At 70.1% G+C, this 27448-nt stretch overlaps 2 protein-coding genes across 2 annotated transcripts in view; one reads left to right on the top strand and one right to left on the bottom strand.

Moving 5' to 3' along the window:
• The first annotated feature begins 246 nt into the window (after positions 1-246).
• RYR1 (ryanodine receptor 1) overlaps positions 247-27448 on the top strand; it is a 65406-nt gene continuing 38204 nt past the window's right edge. Inside the window, exons 1-25 of the mRNA XM_054808185.1 lie at positions 247-619; positions 761-887; positions 2073-2233; positions 3157-3322; positions 3460-3546; positions 4428-4654; positions 5792-6614; positions 7458-7658; positions 9325-9436; positions 10046-10189; positions 11704-11977; positions 13198-13312; positions 13423-13555; positions 16089-16183; positions 16306-16441; positions 17840-18026; positions 19741-19852; positions 19954-20074; positions 20687-20856; positions 23039-23259; positions 25202-25292; positions 25391-25531; positions 26761-26924; positions 27016-27094; positions 27326-27415. Of these exons, the coding sequence (XP_054664160.1) occupies positions 252-619; positions 761-887; positions 2073-2233; positions 3157-3322; positions 3460-3546; positions 4428-4654; positions 5792-6614; positions 7458-7658; positions 9325-9436; positions 10046-10189; positions 11704-11977; positions 13198-13312; positions 13423-13555; positions 16089-16183; positions 16306-16441; positions 17840-18026; positions 19741-19852; positions 19954-20074; positions 20687-20856; positions 23039-23259; positions 25202-25292; positions 25391-25531; positions 26761-26924; positions 27016-27094; positions 27326-27415 (4545 nt within the window). The 5' untranslated portion in view covers positions 247-251. The remainder of the gene's footprint in view (positions 620-760; positions 888-2072; positions 2234-3156; positions 3323-3459; positions 3547-4427; positions 4655-5791; positions 6615-7457; positions 7659-9324; positions 9437-10045; positions 10190-11703; positions 11978-13197; positions 13313-13422; positions 13556-16088; positions 16184-16305; positions 16442-17839; positions 18027-19740; positions 19853-19953; positions 20075-20686; positions 20857-23038; positions 23260-25201; positions 25293-25390; positions 25532-26760; positions 26925-27015; positions 27095-27325; positions 27416-27448) is intronic.
• Positions 18515-27448, bottom strand: part of ECH1 (enoyl-CoA hydratase 1) — a 76641-nt gene continuing 67707 nt past the window's right edge. The window contains exon 11 of the mRNA XM_054808220.1: positions 18515-18529. The gene's annotated coding sequence lies outside the window, so the exon portion shown is untranslated. The remainder of the gene's footprint in view (positions 18530-27448) is intronic.

Below are 27448 nucleotides of genomic sequence, written 5' to 3'. Positions count from 1 at the left end.
GGCTGGGTGAAGCACATCCTTGGGGGTCCCGGCGTGTAAGGGGTCCCCGATCCCTGGGCGTCCCCAAGTTAGTGGTGGGTGCTGTGGGGCTCCCCAATACCTGAGGGCCCCCCACAGTGGGGTGATTCCCATTCCTGAGGGGTCCCCGATCCCCGGGGGTCCCCACGATGGGGCGATGCCCGTTCCCGAGGGGTGCAGCCCCCCCCCCCACGTCGTGACGCCTCGCCGGGGGGGTCCCGCAGGTGACGCGGATGGACGGGACGGTGGACACGCCGCCGTGCCTGCGCTTGGCCCACCGTGCCCCCAGCTCGCCGGCCGCGCCGCCCGAACTCCTCTTCCTCCGCCTCAGCCTCCCCGTCCAGTTCCATCCCCGCTTCCGCTGCACCCCCGGGGCCACCCCCCTGCCCCAGGCCCCCCCCGAGCCCCCCGAGGACGTCAGCCTCGAGCCCCTCTCCGAATTCGAGCGCCTCCGTCGCTCGGCCGGACCCCGGCACCCCGAGGGCGAGGGTGAGGGTGAGAAGGGACCCGGGGGGGCTCCAGCGTCCCCGGCCCCCCGGGACCAGCCCCGCGCCGAGAACGAGAAGGATGCGACCACCGAGAAGGGCAAGACCCGGAGGGGGTGAGCGGGGATGGGGGGGGGGGGGGGGACACCCCCAGCGGGGTTCTGGGGGGCACTGTCCCATGGTGGGGTTCTGGGGGGGCACCGCTGTGGGGTGCGTGGGGCCGGGTGCCCCCCTGACCCCCCCTCCGTGCCCCCCAGGTTCCTGTTCAAGGCCAGGAAGACGCCCTTTGCGCCCCCCCCAGCGGTGCCCACCGTCCCCCGCCTCGAGGAGGACGTGGTCCCCGACGAGCGTGACGACCCCGAGGTCATCATGAACACCACCACGGTAGGTGGGGGCTGCCCCCCCCCCCCCCCGAAACCCCCATCCTGGTGTCCCTGACCCCCACCCCAGCACCCCGTGGGCCCCAACCCCGTGGTCCCCATCCCTGCATCCCTGTCCCCATCTTGTCCCCCATCCCTGCATCCCTGTCCCCATTTGAGCATCCCGGTCCCCTGTCCCTGCATCCCTGGGTCCCCATCCCTGGGTCCCTGTCCCCTGTCCCTGCATCCTGGTGGTCCCCATCCTGGTGGTCCCCATCCCTGGGTCCCTGTCCCCACATTCCCGTCCCCATCCAGTCCCCCATCCCTGTGGTCCCCATCCCTGAATCCCTGTCCCCATTTGAGCATCCCCATCCCTGGCTCCCTGTCCCCTCTCCCTGCATCCCAGGGGTCCCTGTCACCACATCCCTGTCCCCATCTCCATCCCTGCATCCCTGTCCCCATTTGAGCATCCCCATCCCTGGGTCTCTGTCCCCATTTGAGCGTCCCCATCCTGGTCCCCCATCCCTGAATCCCGGTGGTCCCCATCCCTGGGTCCCTGTCCCCGCATCCCTGTCCCCATCTGGTCCCCCATCCCTGTGGCCCCCATCCCTGAATCCCTGTCCCCATTTGAGCATCCCCATCCCGGTCCCCCATCCCTGTGGTCCCCATCCTGCTGGTCCCTGTCCCCGCATCCCTGTCCCCATCCAGTCCTCCATCCCTGCATCCCGGTGGTCCCCATCCCTGTGGTCCCCATCCTGCTGGTCCCTGTCCCCGCATCCCTGTCCCCATCCCGGTCCCCCATCCCTGTGGTCCCCATCCTGCTGGTCCCTGTCCCCGCATCCCTGTCCCCATCCCAGTCCCCCATCCCTGCATCCCCGTGGTCCCCATCCCTGTGGTCCCCATCCTGGTGGTCCCTGTCCCCGCATCCCTGTCCCCATCCCGGTCCCCCATCCCCGTGGTCCCCATCCCTGGGTCCCTGTCCCTGCATCCCTGTCCCCATCCCAGTCCCCCATCCCTGCATCCCCGTGGTCCCCATCCCGGTGGTCCCCATCCCTGTGGTCCCCATCCTGGTGGTCCCTGTCCCCGCATCCCTGTCCCCATCTCCATCCCCACATCCCTGTCCCCATCCAGTCCCCCATCCCTGTGGTCCCCGTCCCCCACCCCTGCGCCCCATTTCCCCGCGCCCCCCCTGACCTCTCCCCCCCCCCAGTACTACTACTCGGTGCGGATCTTCGCGGGGCAGGAGCCCTCCAGCGTCTGGGTGGGCTGGGTGACCCCCGACTTCCACCAGCACGACCCCTCCTTCGACCTCTCCCGCGTCCGCACCGTCACCGTCACCATGGGCGATGACAAGGGCAACGTGCACGACAGGTACGGGGGGGGGGGGGGACACGAGCCGGGGGGGCAACGGGGGTCCTGGGTTTGGGGGGGGGGGGCAATGGGGAAGGGGACCCAAACTGGGATCCCTAAACTGGGATCCCCAGGGGGTGATGGGGTCTGGGACCTGGGGGTCCCTGGGGGGTGATGGGGAGGGGGGGTCAGGACCTGGGGGTCCTTGGGGGGGTGATGGGGAGGGGGTTTGGGACCTGGGGGTCCCTGGGGGGGTGATGGGGAGGGGGGGTCAGGACCTGGGGGTCCTTGGGGGGGTGATGGGGAGGGGGGGGTCAGGACCTGGGGGGGCAACGGGGAGGGGTTCAGGACCTGGGGGTCCTTGGGGGGGTGATGGGGAGGGGGTTTGGGACCTGGGGGGGTGACGGGGAGGGGGTTCGGGACCTGGGGGTCCCTGGGGGGTGATGGGGAGGGGGGGGTCAGGACCTGGGGGGGTGACGGGGAGGGGGTTCGGGACCTGGGGGTCCCTGGGGGGTGATGGGGAAGGGGGGGTCAGGACCTGGGGGTCCTTGGGGGGGTGATGGGGAGGGGGGTCAGGACCTGGGGGGGCAACGGGGAGGGGTTCAGGACCTGGGGGTCCCTGGGGGGCGATGGGGAGGGGGTTCAGGACCTGGGGGTCCCTGGGGGGGCTATGGGGAGGGGGTTCAGGACCTGGGGGGGTGACGGGGAGGGGGTTAAGGACCTGGGGGTCCCTGGGGGGTGATGGGGAAGGGGTCTGGGACCTGGGGGGGTGACGGGGAGGGGGTTTGGGACGTGGGGGTCCCTGGGGGGCGATGGGGAGGGGGTTCGGGACCTGGGGGTCCTTGGGGGGGCAACGGGGAGGGGTTCAGGACCTGGGGGTCCCTGGGGGGGCGATGGGGAAGGTTGCCCCCCTCGAGCCCCTCCTTTTATCCCCCCCCCCCCAGCATCAAGCGGAGCAACTGCTACATGGTTTGGGGGGGGGAGTTCGCCAGCACCACGCAGCAGGCGCGGGTCAGCCACACCGACCTGGTCATCGGCTGCCTGGTGGACCTGGCCACCGGCCTCATGACCTTCACCGCCAACGGCAAGGAGATCAACACCTTCTTCCAGGTGGGATGGCCCCCACCAACCCCCCCCCTTGCACCCCCACAGTCCCCCTGCGAGGGCTGAGGGCTGGGGGGGGGTCTCGTCCCCATCCCGGGGGCTTGGCAGCTCCATCTGTGGTCTCAGCGTCGTCGTCCGTGCAGGTGGAACCCAACACCAAGCTCTTCCCAGCCGTCTTTGCCCTCCCCACCAGCCAGAACGTCATCCAGTTTGAGTTGGGCAAGCTCAAGGTGAGCAGGACCACCTGGACCCCCCTCAGTTTTGGGGTCTACAAGATGGACCAAGGAGAACCTGGACCCCAGGAGGTGGTGGTGTCTCTGGGGGTGGTTTTGGGGTCCATAGAGTTGACCAAGGAGAACCTGGACCCCAGGAGGTGGTGGTGTCTCTGGGGGTGGTTTTGGGGTCCATAGAGTTGACCAAGGAGAACCTGGACCCCAGGAGGTGGTGGTGTCTCTGGGGTTGGTTTTTGGGGTCTACAAGAAGGACCAAGGAGAACCTGGGTCTCTGGGAGGGTCTTGGGGTCTACAAGATGGACCAAGGAGAACCTGGACCCCAGGAGGTGGTGGTGTCTCTGGGGTTGGTTTTGGGGTCCATAGAGTTGACCAAGGAGAACCTGAACCCCAGGGGGTGGTGGTGGTGGTGGTGTCTCTGGGGGTGGTTTTGGGGTCTACAAGATGGACCAAGGAGTACCTGGACCCCTTGGGGTGGTGGTGGGGTCTATGGAGGGTTCTTGGGGTCCATAGAGTTGACCAAGAAGAACCTGGACCCCAGGAGGTGGTGGTGTCTCTGGGGTTGGTTTTTGGGGTCTACAAGAAGGACCAAGGAGAACCTGGGTCTCTGGGAGGGTCTTGGGGTCTACAAGATGGACCAAGGAGAACCTGGACCCCAGGAGGTGGTGGTGTCTCTGGGGTTGGTTTTGGGGTCCATAGAGTTGACCAAGAAGAACCTGGACCCCAGGAGGTGGTGGTGTCTCTGGGGTTGGTTTTGGGGTCCATAGAGTTGACCAAGGAGAACCTGGACCCCAGGAGGTGGTGGGGGTCTCGGGGGGGGGGCAGCAGGCATCCCAGACGCCTGGGTCCGCCCCATCTCACGCCCCTCCGCGTCCCTGCAGAACATCATGCCCATCTCGGCCGCCATGTTCAGCAGCGAGCGGAAGAACCCGGAGCCGCAGTGCCCGCCGCGGTTGGCCATCCAGCTCTTGACGCCCGTCACCTGGAGCCGCATGCCCAACGAGTTCCTGGCCGTCGAGACCACCCGCCTGAGCGAGCGGCAGGGCTGGCTGGTGGAGTGCACCGAGCCCCTCGTCATGATGGCCCTCCACATCCCCGAGGAGAACAGGTCGGGGACCCCATCCCCGCCCCGGGGGACTCTTGATGTGTGACACCCCTGTGTCCTGCCCTGAGGGGACCCTGACGTTGTGTCCCATCTCCTGGGCACCCAGTGGGTCCTGTGCCCTGGGGACCTTGGTGTCGTACCCTCAGGGGACACGGGGGTCCTGTCCCTGGGGGACCTAGGTGCTGTGTCCCCAAGGGTCCTGTCCCTGGGGGGGAACCAGGGGTGCTGTCCCCCAAGGACCCAGGTGTCATGTCCTCAGGTGACCATGGTGTTGTGTCCCCAAGGGTCTCATCCCCAGGGTCCCCAAGGGTCCCATCTCCAGGTGACCCAGGTGTTGTGTCCCCAAGGGTCCCATCTCCAGGTGACCCAGGTCTCATGTCCCCAGGTGACCCAGGTGTTGTTGTGTCCCCAGGGGTCCCATCTCCAGGTGACCCAGGTCTTGTGTCCCCAAGGGTCTCATCTCCAGGGTTCCCAAGGGTCCCATCTCCAGGTGACCCAGGTCTCATGTCCCCAGGTGACCCAGGTGTCGTGTCCCCGGGTGACCCTGGTCTCATGTCCCCAGGTGACCCAGGTGCCGTGTCCCCAAGGGTCCCATCTCCAGGGTTCCCAAGGGTCCCATCTCCAGGTGACCCAGGTGTCGTGTCCCCGGGTGACCCTGGTCTCATGTCCCCAGGTGACCCAGGTGCCGTGTCCCCAAGGGTCCCATCTCCAGGGTTCCCAAGGGTCCCATCTCCAGGTGACCCAGGTGTCGTGTCCCCGGGTGACCCTGGTCTCATGTCCCCGGGTGACCCAGGTGCCGTGTCCCCAAGGGTCCCATCTCCAGGGTTCCCAAGGGTCCCATCTCCAGGTGACCCAGGTGTTGTTGTGTCCCCAAGGGTCCCATCTCCAGGGTTCCCAAGGGTCCCATCTCCAGGCCACCCAGGTCTCATGTCCCCGGGTGACCCAGGTCTCGTGTCCCCAGGTGACCCGGGTGTCATGTCCCCAAGGGTCCCATCTCCAGGCCACCCAGATCTCATGTCCCCACGGACCTGGCCATCCCACCCCCACGTCACCCACATTTCCCACCCCCCCCCCCCATCTGCCCTCATCCCCCCCCCCCACCCTGACCCCCCCCCCCCACCCCTTTTTCCCCTCCCCAAGATGCATCGACATCATGGAGCTGTCGGAGCGCCTGGACCTCCTGCGCTTCCAGTGGCACACGCTGAAGCTCTACTGCGCCGTCTGCGCCCTGGGCAACAACCGGGTGGCCCACGCGCTCTGCAGCCACGTGGACCAGGCGCAGCTCCTCTTCGCCATCGAAAGCCCCGAATTACCGGGGCCGTTACGCGCCGGTTACTACGACCTATTGTTGGCCATGCACCTCGACGCCGCCCAACGCGCCCGCGCTTCCATGAGCGCCGAATTCATCGTCCCCATGACCGAAGCCACGAAAACCATCGCTCTTTTTCCCGACGGCGGACGAGCGCCCGGCCCGCCCGGCGTCGGTCCCAGCGCCTGTTTGAGACCCCAACCTCATTTCGCCGAACCTTGTTTCGTTTTGGCTGCCGACGGCGGGCGGGCGTTGCTCAGTCCCGGGATTCCCTTGGGTGCTTTGGGTGCTCGGGCCATCAGGATGTTGGCGGAGGCGGTTGCGGGGGGGGGACCCCACGCCCGGGACCCCGTGGGCGGTAGCGTGGAATTCCAGTTGGTGCCGGTGTTGAAACTGGTGTCGGCGTTGCTGGCCGTGGGCGCGCTGGGCGACGGAGACGTGCGCCGAGTTCTCCGGATGATCGAACCCAGGGTGTTCGGGGAATCCCGGCGGGACCCCCCGGCCGATGGAGGGGAGGAGGAGGAGGGGGAGGAGGCGCGGAGGAAGGCCATCGAGGCGGGGGAGATGGAGGAAGGGGAAGAGGAGGAGGAGGAGGAGGAAGGGCTGGAGGAAGGGCTGCTGCAGATGAAGCTGCCGGAGTCCGTCAAGCTGCAGGTGAGGGGCCCCTCCCCGGGGGGGGGTGTGGGGGGGTCACAGCCCTGTGTCCCTGGGGTGCCCGTCCCCATGCGTGTGTCCCCCCCCCCCCGCCCGGGCAGCCTGTCCCTGTGTCCTGTCCCCACGTCGTGTGTCCCCCACCATGTCCCCCGTCCCCCCCCAGGGTGCCTGTCCCCATGTCCCATCCCCCCCCATGTTCCCCCCCCATCCCAATGTCCCCCCCCAGGGTGCCTGTCCCCATGTCCCCCTCCCCGTGTCCCCCCCCCCAGGGTGCCTGTCCCCATGTCGTCCCCCCCCATGTTCCCCCCCCATCCCCATGTCCCCCCCCCCCCCATGTGTCCCCCCCCAGGGTGCCTGTCCCCATGTTCCCCCCCTCCCCATGTCCCCCCCCAGGGTGTCTGTCCCCATGTCCCCCCCCCCCATGTTCCCCCCCATCCCTGTGTCCCCCCCCCCATGTCCCCCCCCAGGTCCCTGTCCCCATGTCCCCCCCCCATGTCCCCCCCCCCAGGGTCCCTGTCCCCATTTCCCCCCCCAGGGTGCCTGTCCCCATGTTCCCCCCCTCCCCATGTCCCCCCCTCCCCATGTCCCCCCCCAGGGTGCCTGTCCCCATGTCCCCCCCCCCATGTTCCCCCCCCCCATGTCCCCCCCCTCCCCATGTCCCCCCCCCCGGGTTCAGCCACCATCCCTGTCCCCCCCCCCCAGGGACACCCAGGGGTCCGTGTCGTGTCCCGTTCCCCCCCCCCACCTCCCCACTCATCCCAAGCGACGACACCCCTGGGTGCCCTCCCCACGCTGCGCACACGCGTGTGCGTGCGTGCCCCCGCCGTGACGCCGCGGGCGCAGATGTGCAACCTGCTGCAGTACTTCTGCGAGCGGGAGCTGCAGCACCGCGTCGAGGCCATCGTCGCCTTCTCGGAGCGGCACGTGGAGCGGCTGCAGCGCGACCAGCGGCGTCGGTACGCGCGGCTCATGCGGGCGCTCACCATGTCGGCCGCCGAAACCGCCCGGCGCACCCGCGAGTTCCGCTCGCCCCCCCAGGAGCAGGTGTGTGTGTGTGTGTGTGGGGGGACACACACACGCACGTGGGGACGTGCACGAGGAGCATGGGGACACGGGGATGGGCATGGGGACACCCATGGGATGTACGTGGGGACGTGCACAAGGAGCACGGGGACACGCGTGGGACTTGCACGGGGATGTGCACGAGGCACAGGGGGACACGGGGATGGGCATGGGGACGTGCACGAGGAGCACGGGGACACGCGTGGGAGTTGCACGGGGACGTGCACGAGGAGCACAGCGACACGGGGATGTGCACGGGGACACGCATGGGAGTTGCACGGGGATGTGCACGAGGCGCAGGGGGACACGGGGATGGGCATGGGGACACCCATGGGATGTGCACGGGGACGTGCACGAGGAGCACGGGGACACGGGGAAGTGCACGGGGACACGCATGGGAGTTGCACGGGGATGTGCACGAGGCACAGGGGGACACGGGGATGGGCATGGGGACACCCATGGGATGTACGTGGGGACGTGCACGAGGAGCACGGGGACACGCGTGGGAGTTGCACGGGGATGTGCACGAGGCGCAGGGGGACACAGGGATGGGCATGGGGACGTGCACGAGGAGCACGGGGACACGCGTGGGAGTTGCACGGGGACGTGCACGAGGAGCACAGCGACACGGGGATGTGCACGGGGACACGCATGGGAGTTGCACGGGGATGTGCACGAGGCGCAGGGGGACACGGGGATGGGCATGGGGACACCCATGGGATGTACGTGGGGACGTGCACGAGGAGCACGGGGACACGGGGAAGTGCACGGGGACACGCATGGGAGTTGCACGGGGATGTGCACGAGGCGCAGGGGGACACGGGGATGGGCATGGGGACACCCATGGGATGTGCACGGGGATATGCATGAGGAGCACGGGGACACGGGGATGTGCACGAGGACACCGGTGGGGATGTGCATGGGGACGTGCACAAGGAGCATGGGGACACGGGGATGTGCACAGGGACGCCCGTGGGACTTGCACGGGGACGTGCACGAGGAGTATGGGGACACGGGGATGTGCACGGGGACACCCGTGGGATGGGCACAGAGACGTGCACGAGGAGCACGGGGACGTGGGGATGTGCACAGGGACACCCGTGGGCATGTGCACGAGGAGCAGGGGGACACTGGGGTGGGCACGGGGACGTGCACAGGGACACCAGCAGGGATGTGCACGGGGACGTGCATGAGGAGCACGGGGAAAGTAGGACGTGCATGGGGAATCTGGGACGTGCATGGGGGCACAGGGATGTGCACGGGGACACCCATGGGGTGTGCACGGGGATTTGCACGAGGTGCATGGGGAAACTGGGCTGGGCACGGGGCCGTGCACGGGGACACCTGTGGGGATGGGCATGAGGAGCACGGGGAAACAGGTGGGCATGGGGACGTGCACGGGGACACCCATGGGGTGTGCACGGGGATTTGCACGAGGTGCACGGGGACGGGCACGGGGACGTGCACGAGGTGCATGGGGACACCAGTGGGGATGTGCACGGGGGACACCAGGTGGGCATGGGGACGTGCACGGGGATTTGCACGAGGTGCACGGGGACACTGGGCCGTGCACGGGGACACCCGTGGGAACGCGCCCAAGGCCGTGCACGAGGCCGCGGGTGGGGCCGTGACCCCGCGTGCCCCCCAGATCAACATGCTGCTGCAGCACAAGGGGGGGGCGGACGAGGAGGAGTGCCCCGTGCCCGAGGACATCCGCGACGAGCTCCTCGACTTCCACAGCGCCCTGCTGGCGCACTGCGGTGAGGAGGGGACCCCCCGGAGCGTGGGGACCCCCCGGGCCATGGGGACCCCCCCGGACCATGGAGAACCCCCCCAGGCTATGGGGACTCCCCCCCCCAGACTATGGGGACCCCCCCGGGCCATGGGGACCCCCCCCAGGCTATGGGGAACCCCCCGGGCTATGGGGAACCCCCCCCAGACTATGGGGACCCCCCTGGACCATGGGGAACCCCCCGGACCATGGGGACCCCCCCGGACCATGGAGAACCCCCCCAGGCCATGGGGACCCCCCCCGGACCATGGGGACCCCCCCCAGACTATGGGGACCGCCCCAGACCATGGGGAACCCCCCCGGACCATGGGGACCCCCCCCCAGACCATGGGGACCCCCCTGGACCATGGGGACCCTCCTTTTGGGGCCCCCCCCTTTGGGGACATGGGGACCCCCCCCACTCTGGGGATGTGGGGACCCCCCCCCCTTGGGGCCCTGGTGACCCCCCTGTCCGTCCCCCCCCGGGGATGTGGGGACCCCCCCCCTCGGGCCCTGGTGACCCCCGTGTCCGTGTGTCCCCCCCCGGGGATGTGGGGACCCCCCCCTCGGGCCCTGGTGACCCCCGTGTCCCCCCCAGGCATCGAGCTGGCGGGCGAGGAGGAGGAGGAGGAGGAGGAGGCGTCGCTGCGGCAGCGGCTGCTGGGGCTGGTGCAGAAGGTGGTGGGGCTCCGCGGGACGGCGGCGCGGGACGAGGGACCCCCCGAGGAGCCCCCGGCACCCAGTAAGGGGGGGGTGACAGGGGGGGGGGGGGGTGGCACCCCTGGGTGCTGGCCATGGTGGGCCCGGGTCGTGGGTAGGGGGTCCCCGAGGGGTCCCCGAGGTGGTGCTGGGCTCGGGCTGTCACCCCCCCCCCCCACCTCTGTCCCCATGGGGTGCCCCAGCTGATCCATGGGGTGCCCCATCCCCACGGGGGTGTCCCAGCCGCCCCATCCCCATAGGGTGCCCCATCCCCATAGGGTGCCCCATCCCTATAGGGTGCCCCATCCCCCTGGGGTGTCCCAGCTGATCCATGGGGTGCCCCATTGCCATAGGGTGCCCCATCCCCAGGGGGGTGTCCCAGCCGCCCCATCCCCATAGGGTGCCCCATCCCCATAGGGTATCCTGGGTGCCCCATCCCTATGGGGTGTCCCATCCCCATAGGGTGTCCCAGCCACCCCATCCCTATAGGGTGCCCCATCGCCATAGGGTGCCCCATCCCCCCGGGGAGCCCCATCCCCCTGGGGTGTCCCAGCCCCCCCCATCCCCATAGGGTGCCCCATCCCCATAGGGTATCCTGGGTGCCCCATCCCTATAGGGTGCCCCATCGCCATAGGGTGCCCCATCCCCCGGGGAGCCCCTTCCCCCTGGGGTGTCCCAGCCCCCCCCATCCCCATAGGGTGCCCCATCCCTATAGGGTGCCCCATCCCCCCGGGGAGCCCCATCACCATAGGGTGCCCCATCGCCATAGGGTGCCCCATCCCCATAGGGTGCCCCATCCCCCTGGGGTGTCCCAGCCCCCCCATTCCCCCGGGGAGCCCCATCCCTATAGGGTGCCCCATTGCCATGGGGTGCCCCATCCCCACGGGGAGCCCCATCCCCACGGGGTATCCTGGGTGCCCCATCCCCATAGGGTGCGCCATCCCCCTGGGGTGTCCCAGCTGATCCATGGGGTGCCCCATTGCCATAGGGTGCCCCATCCCCAGGGGGGTGTCCCAGCCGCCCCATCCCCACGGGGTGCCCCATCCCCATAGGGTGCCCCATCCCCCTGGGGTGTCCCAGCTGATCCATGGGGTGCCCCATTGCCATAGGGTGCCCCATCCCCAGGGGGGTGTCCCAGCCGCCCCATCCCCATAGGGTGCCCCATCCCCACGGGGCATCCCAGCCCCCCCATCCCCATAGGGTGCCCCATCGCCATAGGGTGCCCCATCCCCCTGGGGTGTCCCAGCCCCCCCCATCCCCATAGGGTGCCCCATCCCCCCGGGGAGCCCCATCACCATAGGGTGCCCCATCCCCATAGGGTGCCCCATCCCCCTGGGGTGTCCCAGCTGATCCATGGGGTGCCCCATTGCCATAGGGTGCCCCATCCCCACGGGGCATCCCAGCCCCCCCATCCCCATAGGGTGCCCCATCGCCATAGGGTGCCCCATCCCCATAGAGAGCCCCATCCCCCTGGGGTGCCCCATCCCCCCCATCCCCCCAAAGCCCCCCCCCCTCCCGCCGTCGCCCCGGGGTGCCCCACGCGCCCGCCGTCCTCAGGCACGCTGCAGGAGCTGATCTCGCAGACGATGGTGCACTGGGCGCAGGAATCCTTCATCCAGAGCCCCGAGCTGGTGCGCGCCATGTTCAGCCTGCTGCACCGGCAGTACGACGGGCTGGGCGAGCTGGTGCGCGCGCTCCCCAAGGCCTACACCATCAGCGCGCTCTCCGTGCCCGACACCACCGCGCTGCTCGAGTGCCTCGGCCAGATCCGCTCCCTCCTCATCGTCCAGATGGGCCCCGAGGAGGAGAACCTCATGATACAGAGCATCGGGTGGGCGCCTGCGTGGTGTCCCCCCGCCCCGCCCCGGGCACCCTCTGTGTCCCCCCCCGGGCACCCTGTGTGTGTCCCCCAGCACCCCGTGTGTCCCCCCCAGCACCCTGTGTGTCCCCTCATGGGCACCCTGCATCCCCCCCAGGCACCCCGTGTCCCCCCAGCACCCTGTGTGTCCCCCCATGGGCACCCTGTGTGCCCCCCCCCCCCCCCCCCCAGCACCCTGTGTGTCCCCCAGGCACCCTGTGTCCCCCCATGGGCACCCTGTGTGCCCCCCCCCCCCCCCCAGGCACCCTGTGTCCCCCCCACAGCACCCTGTGTGTCCCCCCATGGGCACCCTGTGTGTCCCCCAGCACCCTGTGTGTCCCCCCCCTCAGCACCCTGTGTCCCCCCATGGGCACCCTGTGTGTCCCCAGGCACCCTGCATCCCCCCCCCAGCACCCCATATTCCCCCCTAAACACCCCATCTCCCCCCCATATTCCCCCCTGAGCACCCCATCTCCCCCCCCCAGCACCCCATATCCCCTCTCTGCCCCCCCAGCACCCCATATTCCCCCCTGAGCACCCCATCTCCCCCCCCAGCACCCCATCTCCCCCCCTAAACACCCCATCTCCCCCCCCACCCCCCATATTCCCCCCCCAAACACCCCATCTCCACCCCCCAGCACCCCCTCTCCCCCCCCAGCACCCCATCTCCCACCCCATCTCCCCCCCCATCTCCTCCCCCACACCCCATCTCCCCCCCCATCTCCCCCCCAGCACCCCATCTCCCCCCCAGCACCCCATATTCCCCCCCATCTCCCCCCATCTCCCCCCCCCACACCCCATCTCCCCCCCTAAACACCCCATCTCCCCTCCCAGCACCCCATCTCCCCCCAGCACCCCATCTCCCCCCCAGCACCCCATATTCCCCCCCCACACCCCATCTCCCCCCCAGCACCCCATCTCCCCCCCAGCACCCCATATTCCCCCCCCACACCCATCTCCCCCCCATCTCCCCCCCCACACCCCATATTCCCCCCCCAGCACCCCATCTCCCCCCCCACACCCCATATTCCCCCCACACACCCCATATTCCCCCCCCAGCACCCCATCTCCCCCCCCCCCCATCTCCCCCCCCCATCTCCCCAGGTCACCCCTCTTTCCCAAGCCTGGGCACCCTTGGGATCACCCGGGCACCCTGCAGTGACCCCCCCCCCGTGTGTGTGCCCCCCCCCCAGGAACATCATGAACAACAAGGTGTTCTACCAGCACCCCAACCTCATGCGGGCGCTGGGGATGCACGAGACCGTCATGCAGGTGATGGTCAGCGTTCTGGGCGGCGGCGAGTCCAAGGTCAGCGCCCCCCCCCCTTCCCCTGCGCGTCCCCCCCCGACCCTTCGCGTGTGCCCTCCCCTCCCCAGGCCCCCCCCAGGTCATTTTGTGGGTGCCCCCCCCCCCCCCAGGAGATCCGCTTCCCCAAGATGGTGACCAACTGCTGCCGCTTCCTCTGCTACTTCTGCCGCATCAGCCGCCAGAACCAGCGCTCCATGTTCGACCACCTCGGGTACCTGCTGGAGAACAGCGGCATCGGCCTGGGTGAGCGGACCCCCCGTGGCACCCCCCGTGGCACCCCCCGTGGCACCCCCCATGGCACCCCCCATGGCACCCCCGGGACCCCCCCATGGCACCCCCCATGGCACCCACCCATGGCACCCCCCGTGGCACCCCCCATGGCACCCCCCATGGCACCCACCCATGGCACCACCCATGGCACCCACCCCATGGCATCCCCCAGGACCCCCCCATGGCACCCCCCATGGCACCCACCCCATGGCACCCACCCCCAGCACCCCCCATGGCACCCACCCCGGGACCCCTGGGACCCCCCCCCATGGCACGCACCCCGGGACCCCGTGACACCCACCCCATGGCACCCCCGGGACCCTCCCCCCCCCCCCAGGACCCCCCCATGGCACCCCCCATGGCACCCCCCATGGCATCCCCCATGGCACCCCCCCCATGGCACCCACCCATGGCACCCCCCATGGGACCCCCCCATGGCACCCCCCATGGCACCCCCCATGGGACCCCCCCATGGCACCCACCCATGGCACCACCCATGGCACCCCCATGGCACCCACCCATGGCACCCCCCATGGCACCCCCCATGGCACCCCCCATGGCACCCCCCGTGGCACCCCCCATGGCACCCACCCCATGGCACCCACCCCGGGACCTCCCCATGGCACCCCCAGGACCCCCCCATGGCACCCCCCATGGCACCCACCCCATGGCACCCCCCCATGGCACCCACCCCGGGACCCCCCCATGGCACCCCCGGGACCCCCCCGTGGCACCCACCCCGGGACCCCGTGACACCCACCCCATGGCACCCCATGGCACCCCCCATGGCACCCCCAGCACCCCCCGGGACCCCCCCCCCCAGGACCCCACAGCACCCCCAGCACCCCCCGGGACCCCCCCCCATGGCCCCCCCCCCCTCCCGGGACCCCCCCCCCCAGGACCCCCCATGGCACCCCCCCATGGCACCCCCCATGGCACCCCCCCATGGCACCCCCCAGGACCCCCCACCCCCCCCCGGCACCCCATGGCACTCCATGGCACCCCCCGCCCAGCACCCCACAGCACCCCCCCATGGCACCCCCTGGCACCCCCCCCGGCAACCCCCCCATGGCACCCCCCATGGCACCCCCCATGGCACCCACCCCATGGCACCCCCCCAGCACCCCCCAGCACCCCCCAGCGCCCCCCCCCCCCGCGACCCCCCTGCAGGACCCCCCATGGCACCACCCCCCCCATGGCACCCCCCAGGGCACCCCCCAGCACCCCCCGGCACCCCCCCATGGCCCCCCCTCGGCACCCCTCGGCACCCCCAGCACCCCCAAGCACCCCCCCCATGGCACCCCCCGGCACCCCCCAGCACCCCCTGGCACCCCCCCCCGGCACCCCCCGGCACCCCCAGCACCCCCCAGCACCCCCCAGCACCCCCCCACCCCAGCTGCAGCCAGCAGCGGCCCCGGAGAGATGAGTTCTGGGGGGTCCCATCCTGTCCTCTGCACCCCCCAGCGTGGCACCCTGGGGGGGGGGGGGGTCCCTGTGTCCCCCAACCTGGCACCCTGGGGGGGTCCCTGTGTCCCAAATTTGGCACCCTGGGGGTCCTCGTGTCCCAGTTTGACACCCTGGGGGGGGTCCCTGCATCCCAAATCTGGCACCCTGGGGGTCCCTGTGTCCCAAATCTGGCACCCTGGGGGTCCCTGTGTCCCCAGTTTGACACCCTGGGGGTCCTCGTGTCCCAAATCTGGCACCCTGGGGGGCCTCGTGTTCCCAAATTTGGCACCCTTGGGGGTCCCAGCATCCCTAATCTGGCACCCTTGGGGGTCCCTGTGTCCCCAATTTGGCACCTTGGGGGTCCTTGTGTCCCAGTTTGACACCCCAGGGGGTCCCTGCGTCCTTAAACTGGCACCCTGGGGGGTCCCAGCATCCCTAATCTGGCACCCTGGGGGTCCTTGTGTCCCAGTTTGACACCTTGGGGGTCCCAGCATCCCAAATCTGGCACCCTGGGGTCCCTGCATCCCAAATCTGGCACCCTGGGGGGTCCCTGCATCCCCAATTTGGCACCCTGGGGGTCCTCGTGTCCCAATTCGACACCCTGGGGGGTGCCAGCATCCCAAATCTGGCACCCTGGGGGTCCTTGTGTCCCAAATCTGGCACCCTGGGGGTCCTTGTGTCCCAGTTTGACACCTTGGGGGTCCCAGCATCCCAAATCTGGCACCCTGGGGGGTCCCAGCATCCCCACCCCAGCACCCCGGGGGTCCCTGCATCCCCAATTTGGCACCCTGGGGTCCCTGCATCCCAAATCTGGCACCCTGGGGGGTCCCAGCATCCCCACCCCAGCACCCCGGGGGTCCCTGCATCCCAAATCTGGCACCCTGGGGGGGGTCCCAGCATCCCCACCCCAGCACCCTTGGCCTCCCTGCCCCCCCGGTACCCACAAACCACATCCCCTCCCCGTTACCCGCGCACCCTGACGCTCTCCCCCCCCTCCCCCCTTCTTTCTCCATCCCCGTGGTGGGGGGGGGGGGGGGGGGGGGGTCCCCCCAAAAACCAGGCATGCAGGGCTCGACCCCCCTGGACGTGGCGGCCGCCTCCGTCATCGACAACAACGAGCTGGCGCTGGCCCTGAAGGAGCAGGACCTGGAAAAAGTGGGTGCCCCGGGGTGGGGTGGGGTGGGGTGGGGTGGGGGGACACACACGCGCACCCCGTGCGAGGTCCCCGTGCGAGGTCCCCGTGCGAGGTCCCCGTGCGAGGTGGGTGTCCCCCAAAGGTGGTGACGTACCTGGCGAGCTGCGGGCTGCAGAGCTGCCCCATGCTGCTCTCCAAGGGGTACCCCGACATCGGGTGGAACCCCTGCGGGGGCGAGCGCTACCTCGACTTCCTCCGCTTCGCCGTCTTCGTCAACGGTGAGGGGGGATTGGGGGGTTTGGGGGGGGTTTGGGGGGGGGATGGCCCTGCGCCCCCTCCCTGGGGTCTGCCTTGGGGTGGGGGGTGTCCCTGTGTGTCCCCCCCATTACCCCCAGCCTGGCACCCTGGGGTCCCTGTGTCCCCCCCTGTTACCCCCCCCCCGGGGGTCCCTGTGTCCCCCCGTTACCCCAATCTGGGGGTCCCTGCACCCCATTCCCAGCCCCCCCCCGGGGGGGTCTCTGCACCCCCTGTACCCCCTCCTGTCCCTGGGGGTCCCTCCCCCTCCCATCCCCGGGGGGGGTCCCGGGGGTCCCTGTCCCTCCTGTCCCGGGGGGGGTCCCGGGGGGGTCCCTGCCTTTCCTGTCCCAGGGGGTCCCGGGGGGGGGGTCCCGGGGGTCCCTGCCCCTCCCGTCCGGGGGTCCCTGTCCCTCCCGTCCGGGGGTCCCTGCCCCTCCCATCCCGGGGGTCCCTGTCCCTCCCGTCCGGGGGTCCCTGTCCCATCCCGGGGGTCCCTGCCCCTCCCGTCCAGGGGTCCCTGCCCCTCCCGGGGGTCCCTGCCCCTCCCGGGGTCCCCTGTCCCATCCCAGGGGTCCCTGCCCATCCCAGGGGTCCCTGCCCCGCCCCTCCCGGGGTCCCTGTCCCTCCCCTCCCGGGGTCCCTGCCCCTCCCATCCCGGGGGTCCCTGCCCCTCCCGGGGTCCCCTCCCCTCCCGGGGTCCCCGCCCCTCCCGGGGTCCCCTCCCCTCCCAGGGGTCCCTGTCCCATCCCAGGGGTCCCTGCCCCTCCCAGGGGTCCCTGTCCCATCCCAGGGGTCCCTGCCCCTCCCGGGGGTCCCTGCCCCTCCCCTCCCGGGGGTCCCTGCCCCTCCCGGGGGTCCCTGCCCCTCCCATCCCAGGGGTCCCTGCCCCTCCCGGGGTCCCCTCCCCTCCCGGGGTCCCCGCCCCTCCCGGGGGTCCCTGCCCCTCCCCTCCCGGGGTCCCTGCCCATCCCAGGGGTCCCCGCCCCTCCCGGGGGTCCCTGTCCCCTCCCGGGGTCCCCTCCCCTCCCGGGGGTCCCTGCCCCTCCCCTCCCGGGGTCCCTGCCCCTCCCGGGGGTCCCTGCCCCGCCCCTCCCGGGGGTCCCTGTCCCCTCCCGGGGTCCCCTCCCATCCCAGGGGTCCCCTCCCCTCCCGGGGGTCCCTGCCCCTCCCCTCCCGGGGTCCCCTCCCCTCCCGGGGTCCCCGCCCCTCCCGGGGGTCCCTGTCCCCTCCCGGGGGTCCCTGCCCCTCCCCTCCCGGGGTCCCCGCCCCTCCCGGGGGTCCCTGTCCCCTCCCGGGGTCCCCTCCCCTCCCGGGGTCCCCTCCCCTCCCGGGGTCCCCGCCCCTCCCGGGGGTCCGTGGCAGCCGGCCGGTTCCCGCAGGGGAGAGCGTGGAGGAGAACGCGAACGTGGTGGTGCGGCTGCTGATCCGGCGCCCCGAGTGCTTCGGGCCGGCGCTGCGGGGCGAGGGGGGCAGCGGGCTCCTGGCCGCCATCCAGGACGCGCTGCGCATCGCGCAGGATCCGGCCCGCGACGGGCCCACGGGCAGGAGGGAGCGGCGGCGGGACCCGTGCGTGGGGGGGGGGGGGGGTGGTGTGGTGTGTGGGTGTGTGACACCGTGTGTGTGTGTGTGTGTGTGACACCCGTGCGGGGGGGGGGGCGTGTGTGTGTGGGGGGGGGGTGTGTGTGACACCGTGTGTGTGACACCCGTGCGTGGGGGGGGGGGGGGGTGGTGTGGTGTGTGGGTGTGTGACACCGTGTGTGTGTGTGTGTGTGTGTGTGTGTGAGACACCCGTGCGTGGGGGGTGTGTGTGTGTGTGGGTGTGTGACACCCGTGCGTGGGGGGGGGGGGGGCGTGTGTGTGTGTGTGTGTGTGTGTGAGACACCCGTGCGTGGGGGGGGGGGCGTGTGTGTGTGTGGGGGGTGTGTGTGTGACACCGTGTGTGTGACACCCGTGCGTGGGGGGGGGGGGGGTGGTGTGGTGTGTGGGTGTGTGACACCGTGTGTGTGTGTGTGTGTGTGTGTGTGTGACACCCGTGCGGGGGGGGGGGCGTGTGTGTGGGGGTGTGTGTGACACCGTGTGTGTGTGTGTGTGTGTGTGACACCCGTGCGTGGGGGGGGGGGCGTGTGTGTGTGTGTGTGTGTGTGTGACACCCGTGCGTGGGGGGGGGGGGGCGTGTGTGTGTGTGGGGGGTGTGTGTGTGACACCGTGTGTGTGACACCCGTGCGTGGGGGGGGGTGTGTGTGTGGGGATGTGACACCGTGTGTGTGTGTGTGCACGCGTGACACCCGTGGGTGTGTGGGGGGATGTGTGTGTGTGGGGGATGTGTGACACCATGTCTGTGTGTGTGTGTGACACCCGTGCGTGGGGGGGGGCGTGTGTGTGTGTGTGGGGGGGGCGTGTGTGTGTGTGTGGGGGGTGTGTGTGTGTGTGTGACACCCGTGCGGGGGGTGTGTGTGTGTGTGTGTGGGGGGGGGGGTGTGTGACACCCGTGCGGGGGGGGGTGTGTGTGTGTGTGACACCATGTGTGTGACACCCGTGCGTGGGGGGGTGTGTGTGTGTGTGTGTGTGTGTGTGTGAGACACCCGTGCGTGGGGTGGGGGTGGGTGTGTGTGGGGGGTGTGTGTGTGTGTATGTGTGTGACACCCGTGCGGGGGGGGGGCGTGTGTGTGTGTGGGGGGGGTGTGTGTGTGTGTGTGACACCCGTGCGGGGGGGGGTGTGTGTGTGTGTGGGGGGGGTGTGTGTGACACCCGTGCGGGGGGGGGGGGTGTGTGTGTGACACCATGTGTGAGACACCCGTGCGTGGGGTGGGGGTGGGTGTGTGTGGGGGGTGTGTGTGTGTATGTGTGTGACACCCGTGCGGGGGGGGGGACACACACACGCCATGCGTGGGGTGGGGGGACACTCGTGCATGGTGGGGGGGACCCCGTGCGTGTGTGACACCCATGCGGGGGGGGGGGGGGGGGGGGGGAGTGACCCACGGGTGGGGTGGGCACGGCCGGGGGGGGGCTGGGGCTGCAAACGTCCCCGCCCCCAGCCCTGCAGGGGTGTTGGGGGTCCCCGTGCCCCCCCGATGTCCCCCCATCCCCTGACCCCCCCCATCCCCGTGCCGTAGGGACACCGGGGGTCCCCCTGACCCCCCCCCCCCATCCCCATGCCGCTGGGGGTCCCCCCCCCCAATGCCCCCCAACTCCCCGACCCTCCAGTTCCCCAGCCCTGCAGAGATGCCGGGGGGGTCCCCCCCGATGCCCCTGACCCCCCCGTCCCCCTCGTCCCCCCCAGATTTGGGGGTGAGGAGCCCCCCGAGGAGAACCGGGTGCACTTGGGCCACGCCATCATGTCCTTCTACGCCGCCCTCATCGACCTCCTGGGCCGCTGCGCCCCCGAGATGCACGTGAGGATGTGGGGGGGGACACCCCAATGTGTGGGGGGGGTGTGAGTGGGGGGGGGGGAGGGTGTCTCGGCCAGGGGTGACCCCCCCATCGCTCCCCGCAGCTGATCCAGGCGGGCAAGGGCGAGGCGCTGCGGATCCGCGCCATCCTGCGCTCCCTCGTGCCGCTCGAGGACCTGGTGGGCGTCATCAGCCTCCCCCTGCAGATCCCCGCCATCGGCAAAGGTGGGGGGCACGGGGGTACGGCGGGGGGGGGCGGGGGGGTGCCCCATGGCGTGGGGGGGCGTGGGGTGGGGGGGCGTGGGGGTGCCCCATGGCGTGGGGGGGGGCGTGGGGGGGGCATGGGGGTGCCCCATGGGGTGGGGGGCAATGGGACGTGGGGGAATGTGGGGGTACCCCGTGGGATGTGGGGGTGCCTCCTGGCCCCCCCAATCCCCGCTGCCCCCCAACCCCTCTGGGTCCCCCCAGTCCCCCTGGGTCCCCCCAACCCCTCTGGATCCCCCCAATCCCTCTGGGTCCCCCCCATCCCCTGTGGGTCCCCCCCATCCCCGCTGCCCCCCAACCCCTCTGGGTCCCCCCAATCCCTGCTGCCCCCCAACCCCTCTGGGTCCCCCCCAACCCCTGTGGGTCCCCCCAATCCCCGCTGCCCCCCAACCCCTCTGGGTCCCCCCCAATCCCCACTGCCCCCCATCCCCTGTGGGTCCCCCCCATCCCCGGTGCCCCCCAACCCCTCTGGGTCCCCCCAATCCCTCTGGGTCCCCCCAATCCCCGCTGCCCCCCAACCCCTCTGGGTCCCCCCCAACCCCTGTGGCTCCCCCCGTCCCCGGTGCCCCCCAGACGGCAGCGTGGTGGAGCCGCGCATGGCTGCCAGCTTCGTGCCCGAGCACAAGGCGCCCATGGTGCTGTTCCTGGACCGCGTGTACGGCGTGGAGAGCCAGGAGTTCCTGCTGCGCGTGCTGGAGGTGGGCTTCCTGCCCGACATGCGGGCGGCCGCCTCGCTCGACACGGTGAGACACCCCCCCCCCCCCCGCCGCGCTGAACCTGCCCCATGGGGTGGGATGGGGGGGCCTCAACCTGCCCTATGGATGGGATGGGGGGGCCTGAACCTGCCCCATGGATGGGGGTCCTGAACCTGCCCCATGGATGGGATGGGGGTCCTGAACCTGCCCCATGGATGGGGGTCCTGAACCTGCCCCGTGGGGTGGGATGGGGGGCCTCAACCTGCCCCATGGATGGGATGGGGGGGCCTCAACCTGCCCTATGGATGGGGGTCCTGAACCTGCCCCATAGGGTGGGATGGGGGGCCTGAACCTGCCCCATGGATGGGGGTCCTGAACCTGCCCCGTGGGGTGGGATGGGGGGCCTCAACCTGCCCCATAGGGTGGGATGGGGGGGCCTCAACCTGCCCTATGGATGGGGGTCCTGAACCTGCCCCGTGGGGTGGGATGGGGGGGCCTGAACCTGCCCTATGGATGGGGGTCCTGAACCTGCCCCGTGGGGTGGGATGGGGGGCCTCAACCTGCCCTATGGATGGGGGTCCTGAACCTGCCCCATGGATGGGATGGGGGGGCCTCAACCTGCCCTATGGATGGGGGGCCTGAACCTGCCCTATGGATGGGGGGTCCTGAACCTGCCCCGTGGGGTGGGATGGGGGTCCTGAACCTGCCCTATGGATGGGGGGCCTGAACCTGCCCCGTGGGGTGGGATGGGGGGCCTCAACCTGCCCCATGGATGGGATGGGGGGGCCTCAACCTGCCCCATGGATGGGGGGCCTGAACCTGCCCCATGGATGGGGGGGCCTGAACCTGCCCCGTGGGGTGGGGGGCCTCAACCTGCCCCGTGGGGTGTGTGGGGGTCCTCAACCTGCCCCATGGATGGGATGGGGGGCCCTAAACCTCCCCTATGGGATGGATGGGGGTCCCCCCCCAACCTCCCTATGGGGTGGATACAGGGTCCCCCCCAAACCTCCTCTATAGGATGGATAGGGGGCCCCCCCCAAACCTGCCCTGTGGGGTGGATATTGGGGTCCCCCCAAAGCTGCCCTATGGGATGGATAGGGGTCCCTCCCCAAACCTGCTGTATAGGGGGGCCCCCCCAAACCTGCCCTATGGGGTGGATACAGGGTCCCCCCAAACCTGCTGTATAGGGGGTCCCCCCAAACCTGCCCTATGGGGTGGATACAGGGTCCCCCCAAACCTCTTCTCTGGGATGGATAGGGGTCCCCCCCCAAACCTGCTGTATAGGGGTCCCCCCCAAACCTGCCCTATGGGATGGATAGGGGGTCCCCCAAACCTGCTGTATAGGGGGCCCCCCCAAACCTGCCCTATGGGGTGGATACAGGGTCCCCCCAAACCTCTTCTCTGGGATGGATAGGGGTCCCTCCCCAAACCTGCTGTATAGGGGGGCCCCCCCAAACCTGCCCTATGGGGTGGATACAGGGTCCCCCCAAACCTGCCCTATGGGATGGATAGGGGGTCCCCCAAACCTGCTGTATAGGGGGCCCCCCCAAACCTGCCCTATGGGGTGGATACAGGGTCCCCCCCAAACCTGCTGTATAGGGGGTCCCCCCAAACCTGCCCTATGGGATGGGTATTGGGGTCCCCCCAAACCTCTTCTCTGGGATGGATAGGGGTCCCCCCCCAAACCTGCTGTATAGGGGGGCCCCCCAAACCTGCCCTATGGGATGGATAGGGGGTCCCCCAAACCTGCTGTATAGGGGGTCCCCCCAAACCTGCCCTATGGGATGGGTATTGGGGTCCCCCCAAACCTGCCCTATGGGATGGATAGGGGGTCCCCCAAACCTGCTGTATAGGGGGTCCCCCCAAACCTGCCCTATGGGATGGATAGGGGGTCCCCCAAACCTGCTGTATAGGGGGTCCCCCCAAACCTGCCCTATGGGATGGATAGGGGGTCCCCCAAACCTGCTGTATAGGGGGTCCCCCCAAACCTGCCCTATGGGGTGGGTATTGGGGTCCCCCCAAACCTCTTCTCTGGGATGGATAGGGGTCCCCCCCCAAACCTGCTGTATAGGGGCCCCCCCAAACCTGCCCTATGGGGTGGCTATTGGGCTCCCCGCAGCACCCACACCCCGCTGTGGGGTGACTGGGGGGGTGTGTGTGTGTGTGTGTGTGTGTGTGTGTGCGTGCGCGTCCCCCCCCCAATCCCCTGACCCCATCCCGTCCCCTCCAGGCCGCATTCAGCACGACGGAGATGGCGCTGGCGCTGAACCGGTACCTGTGCCTGGCGGTGCTGCCGCTCATCACCAAGTGCGCCCCGCTCTTCGCCGGCACCGAGCACCGCGCCATCATGGTGGACTCCATGCTGCACACCGTCTACCGCCTCTCCCGCGGCCGCTCCCTCACCAAGGCGCAGCGCGACGGCATCGAGGAATGCCTCATGGCCCTCTGCCGGTGCGGCCCCCGCAGCCCCCCGATAGCCCCCCGATAGCCCCCCAGAGCCCCCCTGTACCCCCAATATCCTGCTGTACCCCCGATAGCCCCCCAGAGCCCCCCTGTACCCCCAATATCCCGCTGTACCCCCGATAGCCCCCCAGAGCCCCCCTGCCCCCCAATATCCTGCTGTACCCCCGATAGCCCCCCAGAGCCCCCCCGTACCCCCAATATCCTGCTGTACCCCCGATAGCCCCCCAGAGCCCCCCTGCCCCCCAATATCCCGCTGTACCCCCGATAGCCCCCCAGAGCCCCCCTGCCCCCCAATATCCCCCCTGCCCCCCCATATCCCCCTGTGCCCCCCAATATCCCCCCGTGCCCCCCTGTACCCCCAATATCCCCCTGTGCCCCCCATATCCCCCCAATATTCCCCCTACCCCCCAATATCCCCCTGTGCCCCCCATATCCCCCCAATATTCCCCCTACCCCCCAATATCCCCCCTGTGCCCCCCATATCCCCTCTAGACCCCCCCAGATCTCCCCTAGACCCCCCCATATCCCCCCAGACCCCCTGCACACCCCTGCACACATCTCTGCCCCCCCTCACCCCCCATGTGCCCCCCATGTGCCCCCCAGGTACATCCTCACCCCCCACGTGCCCCCCACGTGCCCCCCACGTGCCCCCCAGGTACATCCTCACCCCCCCCTCACCCCCCACGTGCCCCCCATGTGCCCCCCATGTGCCCCCCAGGTACATCCTCACCCCCCCCTCACCCCCCACGTGCCCCCCATGTACCCCCCAGGTACATCCTCACCCCCCACGTGCCCCCCATGTGCCCCCCATGTGCCCCCCAGGTACATCCTCACCCCCCACGTGCCCCCCATGTGCCCCCCAGGTACATCCTCACCCCCCATGTGCCCCCCACGTGCCCCCCATGTGCCCCCCATGTGCCCCCCAGGTACATCCTCACCCCCCCCTCACCCCCCACGTGCCCCCCATGTACCCCCCAGGTACATCCTCACCCCCCATGTGCCCCCCATGTGCCCCCCATGTGCCCCCCAGGTACATCCTCACCCCCCACGTGCCCCCCATGTGCCCCCCAGGTACATCCTCACCCCCCATGTGCCCCCCATGTGCCCCCCATGTGCCCCCCAGGTACTTCCTCACCCCCCACGTGCCCCCCATGTGCCCCCCAGGTACTTCCTCACCCCCCACGTACCCCCCACGTGCCCCCCAGGTACATCCTCACCCCCCACGTGCCCCCATGTGCCCCCCAGGTACATCCTCACCCCCCATGTGCCCCCCATGTGCCCCCCATGTGCCCCCCAGGTACATCCTCACCCCCCATGTGCCCCCCATGTGCCCCCCAGGTACATCCTCACCCCCCATGTGCCCCCCATGTGCCCCCCATGTGCCCCCCAGGTACATCCTCACCCCCCACGTGCCCCCCATGTGCCCCCCAGGTACATCCTCACCCCCCCCTCACCCCCCACGTGCCCCCCATGTGCCCCCCAGGTACATCCTCACCCCCCATGTGCCCCCCATGTGCCCCCCAGGTACATCCTCACCCCCCCCTCACCCCCCACGTGCCCCCCATGTGCCCCCCAGGTACATCCTCACCCCCCCCTCACCCCCCACGTGCCCCCCACGTGCCCCCCAGGTACATCCTCACCCCCCATGTGCCCCCCATGTGCCCCCCAGGTACATCCTCACCCCCCACGTACCCCCCATGTGCCCCCCAGGTACATCCTCACCCCCCACGTGCCCCCCACGTGCCCCCCAGGTACATCCTCACCCCCCACGTGCCCCCCATGTGCCCCCCAGGTACATCCTCACCCCCCACGTGCCCCCCATGTGCCCCCCAGGTACATCCTCATCCCCCCCTCACCCCCCACGTGCCCCCCATGTGCCCCCCAGGTACATCCTCATCCCCCCCTCACGTGCCCCCCATGTGCCCCCCAGGTACATCCGTCCCTCCATGCTGCAGCACCTCCTCCGCCGCCTGGTCTTTGACGTCCCCATCCTCAACGAATTCGCCAAGATGCCCCTCAAGGTGAGCGGGGACGGACGGGGGGGTGACACTGGGGGGGGGGTGGGGGTGTCCCCGCCATGGTGGGGGGCTGCTCCTCACGTGTCCCCGTCCCCCCACAGCTGCTGACGAACCACTACGAGCGGTGCTGGAAGTACTACTGCCTGCCCAGCGGCTGGCCCAACCAGGGCGTCAGCTCCGAGGAGGAGCTGCACCTCACCCGAAAGCTCTTCTGGGGCATCTTCGAGTCCCTGGCGCACAAGGTGGGGGGCGCGTGTGGGGTGGGGGGGGACGGGGGGGTGGGGATAGGGGGTGGGGGATGGGGTGGGTGGGGTGATGGGGACGTGGGGATGGGGGCGATGGGGATGTTGGGACCTGGGGGAGATGGGGACATGGGGGGCTGAGCGGGATGGGGGTGATGGGGACGTGGGGGTGATGGGGACGTGGGGGGCTGAGCGGGATGGGGGTGATGGGGACGTGGGGATGGGGGTGATGGGGACGTTGGGGTGATGGGGACGTTGGGACATGGGGGTCTGAGCAGGATGGGGGTGATGGGGACATGGGGACGTGGGGGTGATGGGGACGTGGGGGTCTGAGCGGGATGGGGGTGATGGGGACGTGGGGTGATGGGAACGTTGGGATGGGGACATGAGGATGGGGGTGATGGGAACGTGGGGACGTGGGGGTGATGGGGACGTGGGGGGCTGAGTGGGATGGGGGTGATGGGGATGTTGGGGTGATGGGAACGTTGGGACATGGGGGTCTGAGCGGGATGGGGGTGATGGGGACGTGGGGGTCTGAGCGGGATGGGGGTGATGGGGATGTTGGGGTGATGGGAACGTTGGGACATGGGGGTCTGAGCGGGATGGGGGTGATGGGGACGTGGGGGGCTGAGTGGGATGGGGGTGATGGGGATGTTGGGGTGATGGGGACGTTGGGACATGGGGGTCTGAGCGGGATGGGGGTGATGGGGACGTGGGGATGGGGGTCTGAGCGGGATGGGGGTGATGGGGATGTTGGGGTGATGGGAACGTTGGGACATGGGGGTCTGAGCAGTATGGGGGTGATGGGGACGTGAGGATGGGGGTGATGGGGACGTGGGGAGGGGGGTGATGGGGACGTTGGGACATGGGGGGCTGAGCGGGATGGGGGTGATGGGGACATGGGGATGATGGGGACGTGGGGATGGGGGTGATGGGGACCTGGGGATGAGGACAGGATGATGGGGGTGATGGGGATGGGGACACGGGGGGCTGAGCGGGATGGGGACACGGGGATGGGGGTGATGGGGATGGGGGTGATGGGGACGTGGGGATGGGGACACGGGTGGGGGGAGCTGGACCAGGCTGGAGACACGGGGAGCTGCGGAGGACCTGGGGTGGTCCAGGGGGACCCGTGGGGTCTGTGTGTGTGGTGGGGGGAGACACGGGGGTCCTGTGGGGACCTGGGGTGGGGGTGTGGGGGTGACGCCCGGTGCCCCCCCCCGTCGCAGCGGTTCGAGGCGGAGCTGTACAAGCTGGCCATGCCGTGCCTCTGCGCCATCGCCGGCGCGCTCCCCCCCGACTACGTGGACGCCAGCTACTCCTCCAAGACGGAGAAGAAGGCTTCCGTCGACGCCGAGGGCAACTTCGACCCCAAACCTGTGGAGACCCTCAAGTAGGGTCCATACCAACCCCCCCCCAGGCCCTGCCCTGGCTCGGTCCCATCCTGACCCCCCCCCCCCGTGTCCATCCTGTCCCCCCACCAGTGTCATCATCCCCGAGAAGCTGGACGGCTTCATCAACAAGTACGCGGAGTACACCCACGAGAAGTGGGCGTTCGACAAGGTGGGGACCCCCCCCCAGCACTCGTAGGACACCCCCAGGACCTCCTTGGGGGTCCCTGCCACCCCCCCCCCACCCCGTGCACCCGCATGATCCCCCCCAGGGACCCCCACCCCAAGCTCTCCCTGCTCCTCGGAGCATCCTGGACCCCCCCACACCCACCCACCTTGCGTGTCGGCCCCCACCCCGACGTCCCGGCGTCCCCCCCCCCGTGACGTTCCCGTCCCTCGGCAGATCCAGAACAACTGGTCCTTTGGGGAGACGGTGGATGAAGAAGCCAAGACGCACCCCATGCTGCGACCCTACAAGACCTTCTCGGAGAAGGTACCGCGTGTGTCCCCGGCTGGGACCAGGATG

Source organism: Grus americana, chromosome 34 (genome assembly GCF_028858705.1).
Source record: "Grus americana isolate bGruAme1 chromosome 34, bGruAme1.mat, whole genome shotgun sequence".
In the NCBI taxonomy this organism is placed as follows: domain Eukaryota; kingdom Metazoa; phylum Chordata; class Aves; order Gruiformes; family Gruidae; genus Grus; species Grus americana.
Note: the sequence above shows the minus strand (reverse complement) of the source record. Positions and strands in the feature narration are given on the sequence as shown.